The sequence below is a fragment of the Oncorhynchus keta genome, chromosome 30 (assembly GCF_023373465.1).
Source record: "Oncorhynchus keta strain PuntledgeMale-10-30-2019 chromosome 30, Oket_V2, whole genome shotgun sequence".
Classification (NCBI taxonomy): domain Eukaryota; kingdom Metazoa; phylum Chordata; class Actinopteri; order Salmoniformes; family Salmonidae; genus Oncorhynchus; species Oncorhynchus keta.
In genome coordinates, this window is record NC_068450.1 from 51645411 (window position 1) to 51665509 (window position 20099).

At 46.9% G+C, this 20099-nt stretch overlaps 1 protein-coding gene across 2 annotated transcripts; it reads left to right on the forward strand.

Moving 5' to 3' along the window:
- Positions 1–1205: 1205 nt before the first annotated feature.
- Positions 1206–19554, forward strand: LOC118363990 (trafficking protein particle complex subunit 10-like). Of its 2 annotated transcripts, none has more exons than XM_052488518.1 (23): positions 1206–1418; positions 2900–2981; positions 3124–3259; positions 4784–4980; positions 5275–5470; positions 5566–5677; positions 6044–6291; positions 6674–6820; positions 10656–10770; positions 11152–11228; positions 11575–11666; positions 11943–12083; positions 13035–13147; positions 13558–14114; positions 14364–14505; positions 14639–14797; positions 15124–15353; positions 15600–15700; positions 16035–16161; positions 16270–16440; positions 16632–16812; positions 16894–17088; positions 17312–19554. In XM_052488518.1, the coding sequence occupies exons 1-23, from the start codon at positions 1358–1360 to the stop codon at positions 17554–17556; spliced, it is 3825 nt and encodes a 1274-aa protein (XP_052344478.1). In that variant the 5' UTR covers positions 1206–1357; the 3' UTR covers positions 17557–19554. The 2 variants fall into 2 exon arrangements, with proteins under 2 accessions (XP_052344478.1, XP_052344479.1); XM_052488519.1 differs by lacking the exon at positions 1206–1418 and adding an exon at positions 1846–2587.
- Positions 19555–20099: the final 545 nt, after the last annotated feature.

A 20099-nucleotide genomic window follows, 5' to 3' on the forward strand; every position in this document is an offset into this window, starting at 1 on the left:
TATAGCCCTGATAACCAACAATGATGAATCAGACTATAGGGAGGAGATAAGTGAACTGGCATTGTGGTGTCGGGACAACAACCTCTCCCTCAACATCAGCAAAATAAAGGAGTTGATTTTTGACTTCAGGAAGCAGAGGGAACAGGCCCTGATCCACATCAATGGGACTGCAGTAGAAAGATGCAGTTTTAAGTTCCTCGGCGTCCACATCACAGAGGACATGACATGGACCATCAACATTACCACTCTTGTCAAGAGGGCGCAACAGTCTACTTCCTATGTTTGCTGAAGAATTTCAGCATGCCACCCCAGGTCCACTCCAAATACTATCGCTGCACCATCGAGAATGTCCGACCACGACTGCAAGGCCCTCCAGCGGGTGGTCAAGATGGCCCAGTACATCACTGAGGCTGTGCTGCCAGTCATCCAGGATATACTGAATATGCTGTATTATTGAGGAAGTCCAGCAGTATCATCAAGGATTTTTGTTCAGTATAGTAAGCCAAATAACTACTCAGAATATCTGCATTGACCCGCTTTTGCACAAACTCGTTCTGACTATGTGTAACGGATGTGAAACGGCTAGCTTAGTTAGCGGTGTGCGCTAAATAGCGTTTCAATCGGTGACGTCACTTGCTCTGAGACCTTGAAGTAGTAGTTCCCCTTGCTCTGCAAGGGCCGTGGCTTTTGTGGAGCGATGGGTAACGATGCTTCGTGGGTGACTGTTGTTGATGTGTGCAGAAGGTCCCTGGTTCACGCCCGGGTATGGGCGAGGGGACGGTTTAAAATTATACTGTTACATTGGTGCCGTGACCCGGATTACTGGTTGCTGCGGAAAAAGGCGGAGGTCAAAAGGGGGGTGAGTGAAACGGCTAGCTTTAGTTAGCGGTGTGCGCTAAATAGCATTTCAACCGGTGACGTCACTTGCTCTGAGACCTTGAAGTAGTAGTTTCCCTTGCTCTGCAAGTGCCGCGGCTTTTGTTGAGCGATGGGTAACGATGCTTCGTGGGTGACTGTTGTTGATATGTGCAGAAGGTCCCTGGTTCGGGCGAGGGGACGGGTTACATATGCACACATACTTATATTGACACTCCAACACACACACACACATAATAATTATGGTGCTTTTAAGACAGCTGGGAACTCGGGAAGAAAAACGAGGTCATATCATGAAGTCATGAACGCGGCATTATTCTCGTTGACTTTGTGCCGGATGTCGTCATGTTGTCAGGGACATACAGGAAATGAAAAGGAAAAAGGCCCAAATTCGATACAAACAGAAATGTACAGCTCTGATAACAACGCTAGTGATATTGTTCACTTTCAAATGGAGGACTAATGTTGACTCTCGGAATCCATGGAGACCCATGAAGAAACGCCAATAATCTACACAATGGAAAACAAGCCGATTGTGACATGTTAGTTAACCTTTGAGTTGTCTCGTTAACGTTAGCTAGCTAGCAATGTTAGCCTACAGTATACATCAGTGGTTGCTGTGCCGTGTGAATCTGAGTGACACCTCAACCAATGCAGTGGCCGCTGCAGATAACCTATGTTGTCCAAACGGCATGCTAACCAGCTACCGTATACAGTTTTTAAAGATTGTTTCAGAAGTCCTACATTGACAATTTTGAAAAGGGCATAGCTTGCTAGCTTGGCTACAGTTAGTAGCTAACTAGCCAATAAAATAGCCTATTCCTTATGCAGCATTTCGGCATCCCCTCACTTTCTTATTTTACAAAGTCGGCTCGTGATTTTTTAGCTAGCTAGTTAACAAGCTACTAATCAAACGAGGCCTGTATAAGAAGAGCTACAAGTAGTACACTGTGCTGTCTGTTCAAGTTTGAGCAGAGGACTGTCAATGTATCAATGACAAGTTCAAATCAAATTTTATTGGTCACATACACATGGTTAGCAGATGTTAATGCGAGTGCTTCTAGTCCCGACCATGCAGTAATATCTAACAAGTAATCTAACAATTTCACAACAACTACCTTTTACACACAAGTGTAAAGGAATTAATAAGAATATGTACATATAAATATATGGATGAGCGATGGCCGAACGGCATAGACAAGATGGTGTAGAGTACAGTATATACATATGAGATGAGTAATGTAGGGGATGTAAATATTATATAAAGTAGCATTGTTTAAAGTGACTAGTGATACATTTATTACATCCAATTTTTAATTATTAAAGTGGCTAGAGATTTGAGTCAGTATGTTGGCAGCAGCCACTCAATGTTAGTGATGGCTGTTTAACAGTCTGATGGCCTTGAGCTAGAAGTTGTTTTTTGAGTCTCTCGGTCCCAGCTTTGATGCACCTGTACTGACCACGCCTTCTGGATGATAGCGTGGTGAACAGGCAGTGGCTCGGGTGGTTGTTGTCCTTGATTATCTTTTTGACCTTCTTGTGACATCGGGTGGTGTAGGTGTCCTGGAGGGCAGGTAGTTTGCCCCCGGTGATGTGTTGTGCAGACCTCACTACCCTCTGGAGCGCCTTACTGTTGTGGGCGGAGCAGTTGCCGTCTCAGGCGGTGATGCAGCCCGACAGGATGCTCTTGATTGTGCATCTGTAAAATTTTGTGAGTGTTTTCGGTGACAAGCCAAATTTATTCAGCCTCTTGAGGTTGAAGAGGCAACCTAGACAATACCCTGACAGGACGTACTTTCGAGAACATATTTTCTAGCTAGCTAGTGCAATTCGCTATGATGTAGCCTAAGGTGTGCAGTGAGACCTAGCTAGATGGCTAGCTAATAAAGTCTAACGAAACAAAAGAGTCACAGATCTTGTTGATCCCTGAAAATGGAATAAGATGCTGGTTGGAAGCAGAGTACCTGTCTGCTTTCCCTTTCTCTCTCTCTTCACTACTCTGTCTCTCAACCCCGACACACAGGTGCTGGCGACCAGAGCCTGTTCACTGCCCTCTACACCTCTCTGGCACAGCAGTTACCCAAGGAGCCCATGGAGTGGAGGAGGTTTGCACTTTGCTATCAGATGTGTGTGTGCAGGCATGCGCAACTGTGTGATTACCGCAAAGTTGTGTGTGTACGTGTTTGAGTGTGTGGCTGACTGTTTTAAGTTCCTTTGTTTTCAATGCCAATGTCTCCTCATCTGAAGGTCCTACGGACGCGCACCAAAGATGATTCACCTCGAGGCCAACTTTGTTCAGTTCAAAGAGGAGCTGCTTCCTAAGGACGGAAATAGAGCCTTGCTCACCTTCCCCTTCCTGCACATATACTGGACAGACTGTTGTGTGAGTAGTCAGCTAGTCACTATTTGATTTAGTAAGAACATATTAGACAGACCGGCATTGTTGGTATCATAACATTCAACACCTTATTATGATTCACAAGAGCTCCAATAGCGGTTTGTGTGTTCGTCTTATACGGGTGTATTAGCGCTGTTTTTATTTCTAAATCTCAACATGTAAAGCACGCCTCCCATTCGCCATTCGGATGCATAGGCTGTAGCCTGTCTACCATTGACCATCAGCCCGTCACCCACCACTTTGCAATGTGAGCTTGAGGCAGTATAATTGTTTGAAACCTGTCTGTTTTTACTTTACTTCAAATAATGAGGCGTGTCTTACCTTGCTTCAAAGTAGCCTTGTGAAAATCCATCCATAGAAACGTGGAGGCAATTATTTTATATGGACTTTGTCATGCCGTTAACCAACATTTCTCTCCTGTTCTAATGGTTTTCGTATCAACTTTCTGTCATTGTCCATAAGCCAATGGCACAATCCTAGTCATGTAGCAAGCCATCAATAGTAGTTGCTATTAGATTCCCCCTCTTTCTAAGTTTCTGACAGAGATTTTCATCTCTGTCACGTATGGAACATTAGGTGCGCTGTTTTGAACAGTGTTTTCCACTAATTGCATTTTGGCAAATGTTTGAAAATGACGTTTTATGGGCTCCTCCATTACAGGAGTTGCATGTTCAATAATAGGCTATAGCCTTTTGACTGTAAGATGATAGGCTTGCTATTGTTGCATGTTTCCGTTAAGCTCTTAATGAAAAATGGCCAGTCCTTATATGCATGCATCGTATCAGAGAGGAAGAGGCAAAGCGAGAGGTTTCACTCTAGCCAAAATCTGTCCAAAATAAGTCCAATTCGTTTCTATGAGCTTATTTTGGGCCTAAGCTTGTCGCCTGCCTTCCCGCCTTGGGATGACTCACATTGTTAGGACGGGAACATAAGCATCTCGCCATTATATACAGATCTGATAGCATTTTTTGGGGGCACGTCATTTTACTGTTTGGAAAATGTTTTACTGTTTGTTGACCGCTTAATGAGGGTCAGTTTTCATCCCTAGCATGGAATCTACAAGGTGTCGAAAGCGTTCCACATGTTGACTCTAATGCTTCCCACAGTTGTGTCAAGTTGGCTGGATATCCTTTGGGTGGTGGACCATTCTTGATACACAGGATATTGTTGAGCCAGCAGTGTTGCTGTTCTTGACACAAACCGGTGCGCCTGGCACCTGGCACCTACTACCATACCCTGTTCAAAGGCACTTAAATCTATTGTCTTGCCCTAGCACCCTCTGAATGGCACACAATCCATGTCTCAATTGTCTCAAGGCTTAAAAATCCTTCTTTAACCTGTCTCCTCCCCTTCATCTGCACTGATTGAAGTGGATTTAAGAAGTGACATCAATAGGGAATCATAGCTTTCACCTGGTCAGTCTGTCATGGAAGGAGCAGGTGTTTTTAATGTTTTGTACATTCTGTGTGTGTGTGTGTGTGTGTGTGTGTGTGTGTGTGTGTGTCTCAGGACACAGAGATGTACAAGGCGTCGGTGAAGGATGACATGCTGCGGTGGCAGAGCACCCTGCGGCTGCACGGCTCAGTGGACTGGCTCATCGTGGTGGTGGAGAGCGAAGCCAAGAAGAAGAACAAGACCAACATCCTGCCGCGCACCTCCATCGTAGACAAGATCCGCAACGACTTCTGCAACAAGCAGAGCGACAGGTCGGCAACATCACCGCTCTTATGTCTTGTTAGAACAGAATCCGAGCTATTTTGTCTACCAAGGGACCCTCCTCCTGGAGATCTACTGTGCGGGCATGCTGTCTTCTGATCCATTTCTGTTGTGTAACACACCAGATTCATCCTATCAAGGACCTGAGCAACTCATTTAGTAGAATCAGATGTGTTTAGATGAGGGATGGCGCAAAAGCCTGCAGGAGTGTGGCTCTCCAGGAGGACTTTTCTCTCTAACACCACCTCCCCCCACTCTCTCTCTCTCCCCTCAACATGGTTCAGGTGTGTGGTTCTGTCTGACCCTCTGAAGGAGTCGTCTCGGTCCCAGGATTCGTGGAGCTCCTTCCTGACCAAGCTGCGCACCTTGCTGCTCATGTCCTTCACCAAGAACCTGGGCCGCTTCGAGGATGACATGCGCACACTCCGCGAGAAACGCACCGAGCCCGGCTGGAGCTTCTGCGACTACTTCATGGTGCAGGTGGGTCCCTCCCACCGCCTGTCAATCATCCATGCTCTACTGCAGGGGAAGCAGTTGTAACCTATTTAACCAATGGGGGTGTGTGTGTTGTGCAGGAGGAGTTGGCCTTTGTGTTTGAGATGCTGCAGCAGTTTGAGGATGCTCTGGTCCAGTATGACGAGCTGGACGCTCTCTTCACTCAGTATGTCCTCAATTTTGGGGCTGGAGGTAGAGTGGCATTGTTTACTACCCTTACCATGGCTCTACAGTGCGACCATTTTTACACGCATATCTGCCTAAATATTTATCTGTGTGATCTGGAATTTTTATTTAGCAGCACCAGTGTGCTAAGAAAAATGAAGTATTCCAGCTTTATTACCCCCCAAAATATTTAATTGTGCTTCAAAATGTATTCATGTACGCCTACATTTTTCAACTTAGGTGCACACGTGCTCCTTGTAAAACGGTCAGCGTAGAGCCCTGCCTACCTTTTACTATAGGCCTATTTGTGTGTATGTTTACTGTACTACTCAGGGCAAAATCTTATTCTTGTGTCCATGTCTGTTGTGTCTCTTTCTATGTTGTGTCTTTCAGACGGGGCCAACTGGCTGGGCTCGTTCTGTGCCCCGGTGAAGCGCTGGAGCGGGCTGCTCCTGCGGCGGCCCATCGACATGGAGAAGCGCGAGCTGATCCAGCGCGGCGAGGCCAGCCTGCTGGACCTGCGCAGTTACCTCTTCTCCCGCCAGTGCACCCTGCTTATCTTCCTCCAGAGGCCCTGGGAGGTCACCCAACGAGCCCTGGAGCTGCTGCACAATTGTGTCCAGGAGCTGCGCCTGCTCGAGGTATAGTGTGTTTTTGAGTACTGTGTTGCAGTCCGACTGGGCCAAACTGCTGACATATGAATCACCTTCGGTCCCAAATTACTACTCATTATGTGATGAAGATGAACTATTCTGCAGTGCACCTCATCTTGCTCAAACTGATCCCCTCGAACACTCTGATTCTGGCCATGCACATTCCAGTGTTTCCCCTACCATTGTGTAACTCTGTTGCCTCTTGCCAAAAAGAGTTTGGTTGGAAACATTCATTTTGGTGTCATACATTGGCTTTGGGTTGTGTATGAGCGGTGTGTTTGTGTGTGTGTGGGGTGCCGATGGAGAAGGTTTGTGGATTCAAAAAAGTCTATAAAATGTAAATCTAGAGATCCTCATCCTGTGTGTGTAGGTGTCTGTGGTCCAGGGGGCGTTAGACTGCTGGGTGTTCCTCAGCTGTCTGGAAGTGCTGCACAGGATCGAGGGCTGCTGCGACCGCGCCCAGCTAGAGGCCAACTGCTCCCACACTGTCGGCCTGTGGACCTACGCCACAGAGAAGGTACCCTACCTACCTACCTACCTACCTACCTACCTACCTACCTACCTACCTACCTACCTACCTATACAGTGCATTCAGGAAAGTATTCAGACCCCTTGACTTTTTCCACATTTTGTTATGGCACAGCCTTATTTTAAAATTGATTACATTTATTAAATAAAATGTTTTCATCAATCTACATAATGACAAAGCAAAAACAGTTTTTTAGACATTTTCACACTAGCCTGTGTAAGGGCTATTTGACCGTGAGTGAAGGAAAAGCAGCCAACAAGTGCTCAGCATATGTCGAAACTCCTTCAAGACTGTTGAAAAGCATTCCAGTTGAAGCTGGTTGAGAGAATGCCAAGCGTGTGCAAAGCTGTTTTGAGGTCTTGACTATAATTTTACAATGTAGAAAATAGTAAAAATAAAGAAAAACCCTTGAATGAGTAGGTGTGTCCAAACTTTTGACTGGTATTGTAAGTATTCAGATCCTTTACTCAGTACTTTGTTGAACACCTTTGGCAGTGATTACAGCATAGTCCTCTTGGGTATGACGCTATAAGATTGGCACACCTGTATGTGGGAAGTTTCTCACGTTCTTCTCTGCAGATCCTCTCATGGTCTGTCAGTTTGGAGGGGAGCGTCGCTGCACAGCTATTTTCAGGTCTTTACGGAGATGTTCGATCGGGTTTAAGTCCGGGCTCTGGCTGGGCCACTCCCGGACATTCAGAGACTTGTCCCGAAGCCACTCATGCGTTGTCCTGTTGGAAGGTGAACCTTCACCCTTGTCTGAGGTCCTGAGCGCTCTGGAGCAGGTTTTCATCGAGGATCTCTCTGTTCTTTGCTCCGTTCATCTTTCCCTCTATCCTGACTAGTCTCCCAGTCCCTACTGCTGAAAAACATCCCCACAGAATGTTGCTGCCACCACCATGCTTCACCGTAGGGATGATGCCAGGTTTCCTCCAGACGTGACCCTTGGCATTCAGGCCAAATAGTTCAATCTTGTTTTCATCAGACCAGAGAATCTGTTTTCTTGAGAGTCTTTAAGTGCCTTTATTCAAACTCCAAGTGGGCTGTCATGTGCCTTTTACTGACTGAGGAGTTGCTTCTGTCTGACCATTCTACCAGAAAGACCTGATTGGTGGAGTCCTGCAGAGAAGGTTGTCCTTCTGGAAGATTCTCCCATCTCCACAGAAGAACTTCTCAGTTTGGCTGGGCGACCAGCTCTATGAAAAGTCTTGGTGGTTCCAAACGTATTCCATTTAAGAATGATGGAGGCCACAGTGTGCTTTTGTTGGTACCCTTCCCCAGATCTATGCCTTGACACAATCCTGTCTCGGAGCTCTACTGGCAATTCCTTCGATCTCTTTGCTCTGACATGCACTGTCAGCTGTGGGACCTTATATAGATAGGTGTGTGCCTTTCCAAATTATGTCCAATTAATTTAATTTACCACAGATGGACTCCAATCAAGTTGTAGAAACATCTCCTAGGATGATCAATGGAAACAGGATGCACTTGGGCTCCCGAGTGGCGCAGCGGTCTAAGGCACTGCATCTCAGTGCTAGAGGCGTCACTATAGACCCTGGTTCGATTCTGGGCTGTATCACAACCGGCCGTGATTGGGAGTCCCATAGGGTGGTACACAATTGGCCCAGCGTCGTTAGGGTTTGGCCCGGGCTACGCCGTCATTGTAAATAAGAATTTGTTCTTAGCTGACTTGCCTAGTTAAATAAAAATAAACGTATTTAGAGTCTCACAGCAAAGGGTCTGAATACATACAGTTGAAGTCGGAAGTTTACATACACTTAGGGTGGCGTCGTTAAAACTCGTTTTTCAACCACTCCACAAATGTCTGGTTAACAAACTATGGTTTTGGCAAGTCGGTTAGGACATCTACTTTGTGCATGACACAAGTAATTTTTCCAACAATTGTTTACAGACAGATTATTTCACTCACAATACCAGTGGGTCAGAAGTTTGCATTCACTAAGTTGACTGTGCCTTTAAACAGCTTGGAAAATTCCATAAAATGATGTCATAGCTTTAGAAGCTTCTGAGAGGCTAATTAACATAATTTGAGTCAATTGGAGGTCTACCTGTGGATGTATTTCAAGGCCTACATTCAAACTCAGTGCCCCTCTGCTTGACATCATGGGAAAATCAAAAGAAATCAGCCAAGACCTCAGAAAACAAATTGTAGACCTCCACAAGTCTGGTTCATCCATGGGAGCAATTTCCAAATGGCTGAAGGTACCACGTTCATTTGTACAAACAATAGTACGCAACTATAAACACCATGGGACCACGCAGCCATCGTACTACTCAGGAAGGAAACGTGTTCTGTCTCGTAGAGATGAACATACTTTGCTGTTGTTCTGGGATTGATTTGCACTTTTCGCACCAAAGGACCTTGTGAAGATACTGGAGGAAACGGGTACAAAAGTATCTATATCCACAGTAAAACAAGTCTTATATTGACATAACCTGAAAGGCCGCTCAGCAAGGAAGAAGCCACTGCTCCAAAACAACCATAAAAAAGCCAGACTACGGTTTGCAACTGCACATGGGGACAAAGATCGTACTTTTTGGAGAAATGTCTTCTGGTCTGATGAGGGGGGGGGGCTTGCAAGCCGAAGAACACCATCCCAACCGTGAAGCACGGGGGTGGCAGCATCATATTGTGAGGATGCTTTGCTGCAGGAGGGACTGGTGTACTTCACAAAATAGATGGCGTCATGAGGTAGGAAAATGATGTGGATATATTGAAGCAACATCTCAAGACATCAGTCAGGAAGTTAAAGCTTGGTCGCAAATGGGTGTTCTAAATGGACAATGACCCCAAGAATACTTCCAAAGTTGTGGCAAAATGGCTTAAGGACAACAAAGTCAAGGTATTGGAGTGGCGATCACAAAGCCCTGACCTCAATACTATAGAGAATTTGTGGGCAGAACTGAAAAAGTGTGTGCAAGAAAGGAGGCCTTACAAACCTGACTCAGTTACACCAGCTCTGTCAGGAGGAATGGGCTAAAATTCATCTAACTTATTGTGAGAAGCTTGTGGAAGGCTAGCCAAAACATTTGACCCAAGTTAAACAATTTAAAGGCAATTCTACCAAATACTAATTGAGTATGTAAACTTCTGACCCATGTGATGAAAGAAATAAAAGCTGAAATAAATCATTCTCTCTACTATTATTCTGACATTTCATATTCTTAAAATAAAGTGGTGATCCTAACTGACCTATGACAGGGAATTTTTACTAGGATTAAATGTCAGGAATTGTGAAAAACTGAGTTTAAATGTATTTGGCTAAGGTGTATGTAAAGTTCCGACATCAACTGTATCTAAATGAGATATTTCTGGTTTTTGGTTTTAATGAATTTGCAATCATTTCTAAAAGCTGTTTTCGCTTTGTCATTATGGGGTATTATGTGTAGGTTTATTGGGGGGGAAATGATTGAATCCATTTTAGAATAAGGCTAGCACATAACAAAATGTGGAAAAAGTCAAGGGGTCTGAATACTTTCCGAATGCACTGTACCGACTGCACCTCTGATTTAACGCACACCACTGCAGGTACACTGTGTTATGTTAGCCCCTACCCTGCGGACCTACACCATTCTAAAGTCACACGGGGCTTGTTTTCTGCTCAATGGAGGATCATCATTAAAGTGCTTCTTAGTCCAAGACTAGGCTTAATCTGTGTCTGCGAAACTGGCCCGAGGGGTTTTACGTGGTCAAGAAACTCTGATAACACACTTTCTGGTGATGGTCGTAATATTCAATTTCCAGCTTGTCATTGTGGCCCTATGTATGTATGTTGTGACGCGTGTGTTGTTGTGTTCCCAGCTAAAGTCTCTGGGCTACCTGTGTGGCCTGGTGGCCGAGAAGGGCCCCACCTCCGAGGACCTAAACCGCACCGTAGACCTTCTGGCTGGCCTGGGGGAAGAGAGACCAGAGACGGGTATTACACACACACACACACACACACACACACACACACACACACACACACACACTAATGCCCTAGGCTTTAGCTCAGCAGGCTAACACAGGTGTGCTGGAGACTCTGTTGGTTCACAATAGGCCCTTAGTTATAAAGTAGTATTACCTGAGCATTGCATTAGAATGGCTAATGTTGGATGGTGTCATTTGATAATGGTTGAGCTGTGTTGTATGCCATGTCAAAACCGCTTTGCCCTCTGTTGTGCAGATGACTCTGTTTGAGGTTGAAGTGGGTTTCTTTTACTGTCAATGCAAACGCATCATTGTGAGGACTTGGAAGTTCTTTGCGAAATGATCTTTAGAGATAGTCTAAGTGTCTCTCCTGCGTTCTCTCTTACAGTCAACAGCCTGCAGAGCCCTTACAAAAAACTCAATGAGGCCTTATCGTCTGTGGAAGCATTTGAAAAACACTATCTGGTAAGTGCCATGTTGATTAGGTGGATAATGGTGTAGCCAGTTACAGTAGTCCTTGTTTAGAGCCTTGATTATGCTTCATAATGTTATGTGTGTGTGTGGGACACTTCCTAGACAGAGTGCCTCTGTTTATAGTTTTGGTATCTAGTTCATTGGGCCCCATTGCCCTCCGGGTCTGCTCTCTTTAGGCACTGGGGCAGAAAGCCATCACAGAGCTAAACATTCTTATTTAGTGAATGTCATCTTTGTCCTCTGATGATCCTTCTCCCCCTCCCTATCTCTCTCTCTCTCCCCCTCTATTCCACTCTCTTACCCTTTCTCCCTCCCTCCCTCCCCTCTCTCTTTTCAGGAGCTGTCTCATGCTGCAATGGAGATGTACAGAGCCATAGGCAGGAAGCGCTCATCCCGGCTCATTGGAAAGAGTCTAGCTGAGTTTTACATGTAAGCCTTTCTATCTATCTTTCTTTGTGTTCTCTCTGCCCTCTGCCTCCCCACTTTCCATCTCTGAATGGTGTTTCCAGTGAGGGAATCATTTAGATTAAATGTAGTATACCTGTTGTAAGTTTTCAAACGATGAAGGTTGCTGGAAAAATGATTAGCCCCAGTCAGCTAAATGTGCTAATGACTAATGAATGAAAGATTATAGGGTTGCTCTAATTGATTGATGCTAAATTGAATAAAAACTGTGTTAACTGTGTGTGTGGTTTGTGTGCGTAGGAAGAAAGGTGACCCGGAGAGAGCAGAGGGCTTCCTTGATGACTCTCTGAGGTCCTACGTGGCAGAGGGGTGGAGCCTGCAGGTGACTCATACCAGGAAGCAGATGGCCGAGTGTCAGAAGCTTTTGCAGCAGACTGAAGAGTATCCTTCAAAAATGCTGCGTGCAAAACAACTGGGAACTATGGGGGGGGGGGGGGCTCCGACTGGGGGAAAATCGTTTTGAATGGTCATCCAACTCAGACTTCCAACTCAGAAACTCAAGCCTCTTTCAGGCCTCTTTCTAGAGCTCTGACTTGAAGATCACTGACCTCATGATTTGACAAAGAGTTTACACACTGACCACCTCACTACAGGGTCGTATTCATTATGGCACACTGTTGCAAAACAAAACAAGTGTTTGCCATTGGATAAGTTCAGGTAGTCACTGTCTGTTTCCTTCTGTTTTTTTCTGTTCTGTGCCTTGTGTATATGACCCAATGTCAATCAGTCTCAGTGGACGTGTTCGACATCGCAACCCATTTTAAAGGCTAATCGAGACTGACTATGAATCACCTTGCATCATAAATAACTACTCAATGTTATTTTGTAGGTCAGTCAGCCACAATTTACCCTTAATACATTATGGTTTAGATGCTCTCAACACGGACAATGTCTTTATTGGTGTACATTCTATATGACCCAGGGTCATGTTCAATAGGGCCAACCGTAGCTACGTTTTTTCAATGGAAAACAAAAACGTGGGACTCCTATTGGAAAGATGGTACCTCCCTGGTTCATACCTTCTCGGAGCATTATTTCTTTCCCCCATTTTGTGTCTACTGAACACAACCCAGCCTTCTGTGCTGTCACTTGTTTGAGAGGTCATCTGTTAAATGAGTGGGTGGACTAAAGATTTCCATCATGGGTAGCTAGATGAATAATGACCACAAAGGAAGGTTGGCTACTATTTTACTCCTATCCAATCCGCATGCTCGGTAGGGAATCCTTTCTGAAGGCTTTCTCTCTCCTTTCATTCTCCCATTGCATTGAAATAGTCCAGATACAGACACCTGGCTATCTTCTAGTTCAGGTTTCCTTGACTCACTGTGCCAGCTACCTGCAGACCAGTGCCTTGCTGGCGGGCGACGCCAACCTGACAGAGGAGGAGAGGAAGCACTTCTACCAGGTGATCCTTACCTTCGCCAGCCAGCCCCCGGCACCCTCAGGTGAACACACACACACACACACACCACGTACACTCGAGACATGGCAGGAACAGTCAGTTGTTTGTTCTCATTGATGCAGGAAGAAAGTTGAAAGTTGCACAATGAAAAATTCAAGGATCCTTGTCTGGTTGTCTCAACTTCTGAGAGACTTTCCAACTAAACTGGTCAAACATGTAAACAGTGGCTAGCTTTTCGCCCAAGACTGATCAACATTAGCCTGGTCCCCAGATCTGTTTGTGCATTTTGCCTGCTCCATTGTCATTGTCAAGCCTGACAATTCCATAAGAGAACAGAAAGACTGGCACCCAGGCGAGACCAACATAACTCTGACTTCACAATGTTGCCATGTAATGCCATGCCCTCTGTCACTTCCCTCTCTCATCCCCCTCTTCCTCCTCTCGTCTCTCCAGACCAGACTGTGGCTCTGAGCATGGCGGCATTCGCCCAGCTGCGCCAGATGCAGTTCAGCCCGCCTGGCGCCGTGGTGCACGTGGGTGCCGCCCTGCAGCTGGAGCTGCGCGTACGCTGCCTGATGCCTGTGGCCGTGCAGGTGGAGCAGCTAGCTGCCACTCTCCACTTCAGCCTGGAGCAGGGCGGGGCGAGGGGCCGGGCGGGCGGCACCCAGAGGAGGACAGGCCAGGGACCACAAGGCCAGGGGGACGGGGTGGTCCTGTTCCCCCAGGGAAGCCCCCTAGCTGGGGCCGGGATGGGCGCTTCGCTACCCCCCGCACTAGAGCTTTATGAAATGCAGGACCGCAGCCCGTCGGACAGCTCGCTCAACTCCACGGGGGTGGTGTGTAAGAACATGCACCTGCTGCTGCGGCGCCACGACAGCTCAGCATCCCTAGACACGCCCACTGCCGGGGCACTCCCGGCAGCGGTTGCCGTGGACGACGGGGCCCAGATGCTGAGGGCACGCGACATAACGCTACAGCCCGGCGACAACAGCATCTTGTTCACGGCCCCTGTACGTTTTTTTTTTTTTTTTTTTTTTTTTTTTTTCAGCCTCCTATAATATCAACAGTCATGTCTCGAGTCCAAGTCCACCCCATGGATCATTTTCAATTTGTCTAAAGAAATCTGTAATCTCCTTGCGTCCTCTCCATTAAAGCAGAATGGGGAACGCTGTTAGAGGTCAAGTGTCACTTTATCACTCCTTGTCGGTCTCTCTTTTTCTCTTCCCCCTCTCTCCACTCTCTCGCCCTTTTCTCTCTAGACTGGAGAGCCGGGCTCGTACACGTTACGTCAGCTGTGCGGGAGTGTGGGGAGAGTCCAGTTTGTCCAGTCTCACATCTACCCTGTGGTGCAGTACGAGGTCTACTCCCAGGAGCCTCAGCTCACCATCGAGCCCCTCTCAGGTCCGTCTGTCTGGCCCTCTGTCCCCCTCTTTTGCCATAAACAATGGATGCTAATCGCTGCCTGTTGGACTGGGTCATCCTTGTATTTTTACATTTGTGACTGTGTATCTGTGTTTCTGTGTTTGTCCTCCAGACAACCTGTTGGCAGGCATTCCCCAGAAGGTGAAGTTCACCATAGCAACAGGCCACTACAGTGTGAAGAAGGGTGACGCGCTGCAGCTTAGCAATACAGACTCCATGCCCATCCTCCACTCTAGCTGCTGCTCTGCTACCATCCTGTCCAGCACAGGAGGTCAGCCTTCCTTCCATCCACTCTGGGTCAAGGGTCAGAGAAGTTAAAGGGATAGTTCATCCAGATGAACAAATTTGCCTCGTTACATTGAAAGTAGTCTATAGACGGGGAGAGACTGCAATCCACACCTTTTGTTTAACTAGCCACTGCTTCCAATCACTAATATTAGCCCAGGCAGGTCTGGGGGTTACCATGGAGATCAATGACCCTCGGTCCTTAGGGGGAGACACCTTTAGCGTTCCATGCTGACTGCCTTTCCCTACTTATGCTGTTGCTAACTATTTTCTGTTCTCGCTCTCTCGTACCCTCTCTCCATCTCTTTGCAGAGCTCGTGGGGGAGCGTGCTCTTTCTGTTCAGTCATCGGAGAAGGTGACCAGCATTTCCCTGCCCCCAACCCCTCCCTACCACACCCTGGAGTTCCAGCTGGAGTTGCTGTGCCACATCCCCCCCACCCCCTTCAAGCCCGACATCGAGCGTCTCACCAATGGCGAGGTTCGCCACCGGCCCAAGAGCCACAGTCAGGCAGACAGTGGCATGATCCATATCGACCAGAAGGTTAGAAGACCGTTTGTCCTCCTAACCTATAGAACCCCAGGACCACCTTTATGTCATTTATTTGGGTCATGTTCATTAGGCTCCCAACGGAAGACAACAGACTGAAACGTAGGGACTACCTGGATTTGTCCAATGAGTATTCCGCCTCAAAATGTTTGAAAGTGTTTTGTTACGCTGTGCCCTATTGAACATGACCATGCCTAACAGATGTTTACAGCCCTGTGTGTTCTCTTTCTCTCTCCATAGGTCTCCATCGACTGTCCTTGGTCCATCTACTCCACGCTCATATCCCTCACCTTCTATGTTCCTTTCAAAGCCAAGCACTCAATACTCTCTGCTGGGAAAAGGTAGGACACACACACTCCATCTGCTTTTACTTTATGGGGAAACATTTTTGTCACGCACAGTCACAGATGTGTGCAAAGAAATACAGCATGATTTAATTTGAACCTTTTTTAAAATGTATTTACTGAGTGATGCACTCAATGCAAATTCCAATTGCAGTATTCGGAACCTGCGTTGGGTAATATACCTTCTCGTCTACAGGATTTGAACCCCCCCAAAAAAATAAAAAATAAATAGCTGAGCCCTCGGTGTCTATTCATTGACGTGTCTGCCCAGTCATTTAGTAAGGAATCTATGGTGACGTTGAGAATCTGACTCCTCTGACTGGTCACACAGGAAGTATATACAGGTGTGTCTCCAGAACGTGTCCGACACAAACTTCCACCTGGCGGACCCGGTCCTCACAGAGCGCCAGCCCACAATCCCGGTGGAGCTGCTCTCATTCAATGGTAAAACACAACAGGTGAGTAACTGACCGTGCACACACTTCATCACTCACTCACTCACTCACTCACTCACTCACTCACTCACTCGCTCACTCACTCATCTGTTCGGATCCTCTTTTCCTCAGACGCTGTGCAGTCAGCAGTCAGTCTTCTGCCTGTGGGAGATGCGTTGGGTCAAACACCTCCCGCTGTGCCTGCAGTGTGCATTCTCCGCCAGCTTTGCGCCCGTCTCCGCCCCTGACGCAAACACAGCCTTCAAACCCTACCGCTACGAGTTCCAGCTGGACCGGGTCTCTGTGCGTATATTCAAGACCCAGCTCTGGGTCCCCATCATTAGGCACCACATGAAAGAGAGACACATATTTTTTGTTTTCCATTGCAAAACGAATGAACACAACCCTGTTCTCATCACAAACAAACGGCGTTCTGGTTCTCGAACATCGCTCAATGTTGCTAACCGTGGACTCTGCTAAACCCTCCTCCCCAGACCCTTTACAGCTTGAAGGCCGAGATCTTGCCGTCGTCTGGCGACCAGCACTGTCGCACCGGCGCCCTCTGTGGCCTCGAGGTATCCATCACACGGCAGGCAGAGCCCAGCGAGACTGAAGGGGAGGAGGAGGAGTCTACAGAAATAGAGGGCCTGAGGACCACCAAGCTCATGTATGAAGGTAGGACACGGGAAGGTGTGTGTGTGTGTGTCCGTCCATGTCCGTTATTTACCTATCTACCCTGGTGTGTGTTGTCTGCAGTGGTGGACAACAGCAGTAACTGGGCGGTGTGTGGCAAGAGCTCGGGGGTGGTGTCCATGCCCGTGGCTGCCAGCGCCACACACAGGGTTCAGATGGAGGTCATGCCCCTGTTCGCCGGTCACCTGCCCTTCCCCAACATCAAAGTGTTCAAGTACCTGCCCCACAGTGCCGTCCCAGCCATTCAGCCAGACACAGGTATGTAACCCACAGCTGCAGAACGATACTTAAGCTCAGTCCGTAGCCATGTCTCCCATTACTTAACAAAATGGTGGTCTATATTTTGTGCCGTCTTTGTCAACCTCTTATACGCTGTTTATATGATTTGCTTCCAAGCGTTATTACAGCATGTGTTGTACTCTCTCTCTCACACACACTCGGTCACTCGCGCTCGTCTCCCTCTCTCTCTGGCCGCTCACAGACAGCTGCTTAGAGAACGACACCATGTCCCTGCTGGACAAAGGTCTGGACGACCAGGGCGACACGGCCAGCATCCGTAGCCGGGGCAGCATCCACTCGGTGGGCAGTGGGGAGCAGCAGAGGGGTCTGCCCATGCCCCGGCTGGAGCCCTTCAGTCCGGGACAGGTGTTCTATTGGAGCCAGGGGCGGCAGGTGCTGGTGCTGCCTGTTACTGACGACCACGTGATGGAGGTTAACGTCACATGACCCCTGTGGGCCGCTGCCCCCGCCCCCCGCTGTGCCCCCACCACGCCTGGACCTCTGTGGTTTGGTTCCTGGCTGTGGTTCTGGAACCGGGACGTGGCATGGCGGCAGGGAACTGACACTGGCTCTCCTCTCAGGACTCATTGCTGGGCGACCACTGGCCCTGCTCCTGTTCTGGCCTGAGTTCCATCTGCTCTATTTTTAACTTGTCAATCTTTTTCAGTATTCACTGAATTCTCATATGAAAATACCCCTCTCTCCCCCCACTGTCAGAGAAGAGGGTTTAGTGTACCTGTAATACTAGCTCTCTTATTGGTTCTTGCTCGGTGGAACCCCCCCCCCACACACACCCACCACGCACCTGTGACTGGCTTGCTGGTTCCACTGATCGTCAACACAACCTTCTGTATGAGGCACACATGGACACACTGTGTTTGGACAGGGGTGCTTCGGTTTGTGGTTGTTTGTATTGGTTGGTGTGTGTCTCTGTCTATGCATGACATGGCAAGTTGTGATAGATGAAGGGAAAGAGCGGGGCCAGTTAATTTGTGTGTGTGTGTGTGTGTGTGTGTGTGTGTGAGCAATATCATCTACATTTGTCCTCCTCACTCACTTTCAGCCCCTTGCCCCCCAAAACCTGCTGAATCCTCTATCCTTTGCTGTAGTCATCGCGCCACCCTGGCCACTGTACAAACTGTTCAATATGTACATATTATTCCAGAGGAATCCCTGTCCTGACTGACTGTGTGCAAAGGCTGCACCAAAAACGAATTGTCTCAAAGGAATAGGTTAGAGGTCAAATAAACTATTTTTGTTTTCGAGCAGGTGCGAGACGCACTTAATCTGAGTACTAACGAACACATGCTTTTGGCTCCTGATGAGGACCTATTTTTGCCTTGTTTTTTGTTGTTCAGGTTTTAAGGTTCACTGAAATTCACTTATTCAAGTATTGGTGAAATCTGAGAACAATGGGATGAAATTGAACTTGGTTGTTTTCAGTGACTTTTTTTTTCTGAAAGTGACCGTCTGTTTTGAAGTGTTTACCATCATGTGTTCTGTATGACTTTGTGGTTTACTTGAATGCTGAGCAGGTAAATTCTATGTTTAGTGAATGTGGTGTCTGACCTTTTTCTTTTTTCTCAGACATTCGCTGTTGCTACGGTAACTGTGTCAGGGAGAGCACTTTATCTTAGCACAATTCTTTTAACAAAAACAACCATTTAGAAGGAGGGGAAATTTGCTTGTATAAATGCGATTGACGTTAGTGTATTGACCTATTTTTGTACTGTGTCGCCGGTCAAGTTCTGTTTGTTGCTCTGTGTCTGTCGGTTGGTATCTACTGGAGGCCGATGAGGGCTTTGGGCCTGAGGCCTTAGCACACCCCCTATACTCCTGTCCTGTATTCCTCGACCTCTGGGCTTGTATCTAGCGTAATCCCACAAACGGAAAGTAGTGCTCACCGCCAGGACGAAAGGCAGAAGGATTGTTCCCTCTATCTGGCCATCTTAATGAAAGAGAACCCCATCCCACTCAGAATCCACATACAGAACCTACTTGCCCGATCCTACAGCAACATAACATGGGCCTGTCTTTGCAACATGGGCCTGTCTTTCCATGTGTCCTCGGTGTGTACGAGGGTGTCTAACTGGTCAGGAAAACTATGATATATGAAGACTATGATATATCAGTGCTCGTCTATGTACTCATCTTATTTTATGCCCAGCTGTATTTATTGTCTTTTTTTATATATTATTTAACGGCAAATAGCTGGAAGGGATGGAATCAGTCACTCACAAAAATAAATAATGCCATTGGGAATTGTCTGGTGATCTTTTTTTTTCTTCTTCAAGTCATTGGTCACTGAAATCAGATTTTTAAAAATTGTATGTAAATGATTCCATAGAAGTTCAGCACCACTGATTGTTTTCAGATTAATGATTTAAACGAATCATATGTATGCATTATACAGTTGAAATTAAATATACCTATGTTTTAATGTGACTGTGTTCTGGTGCTCAGTAAAGTATTTGTGCGAAGAGAAACTGGACGGTTTTTGGGGTGGCTCAAATTAAACACCTGCAAGGCCTGATTTGGCCTGTATGGTATCAACTAACTTGATCCTCAATGTGTTTCCTCACTACTACAAGTCGCATGCAATCTTGTCACACTCATAGCTTTTGTATATGAAGGGTGAGAAGTCCAAGTCTGAGGAACAGAGACCGCAGGAGGGGGGCAGAGCAGGTCAGAGGGGGCAAGCCATGGAGGAACTTGTTGGTGCACATGAGGCTCTTAGGTGATGGGAATCTGACAGGGATCCAATGTAAGGTTGGGACACGTGTCTTACATTTTCTGTAGCCTTTATATATAGAAGAAATCCTCAAATGCAGGGCTATTGTGGCAAATTATGTAAAGCAATTCCGTAAAAAAGTATTGGTGTAGGCCTAACTTACACTTAAATACTTTTTTTACAGAACTGCCTTACAATACGCGCCACGGGAGCCCTGGAAAACAGTGTGCTATATTAGCCATTGTGTGTTGTGCCTAGG

Bases quoted from the DNA above. Each gene is read 5' to 3' on its own strand.
- LOC118363990 (XM_052488518.1), top strand. From the start codon at position 1,358: ATGGAGACCCATGAAGAAACGCCAATAATCTACACAATGGAAAACAAG. The intron at 11,667-11,942 runs GTAAGCCTTTCT...TTGTGTGCGTAG, and splicing joins AGTCTAGCTGAGTTTTACAT to GAAGAAAGGTGACCCGGAGA. The intron at 16,813-16,893 runs GTAGGACACGGG...TGTTGTCTGCAG, and splicing joins CACCAAGCTCATGTATGAAG to TGGTGGACAACAGCAGTAAC.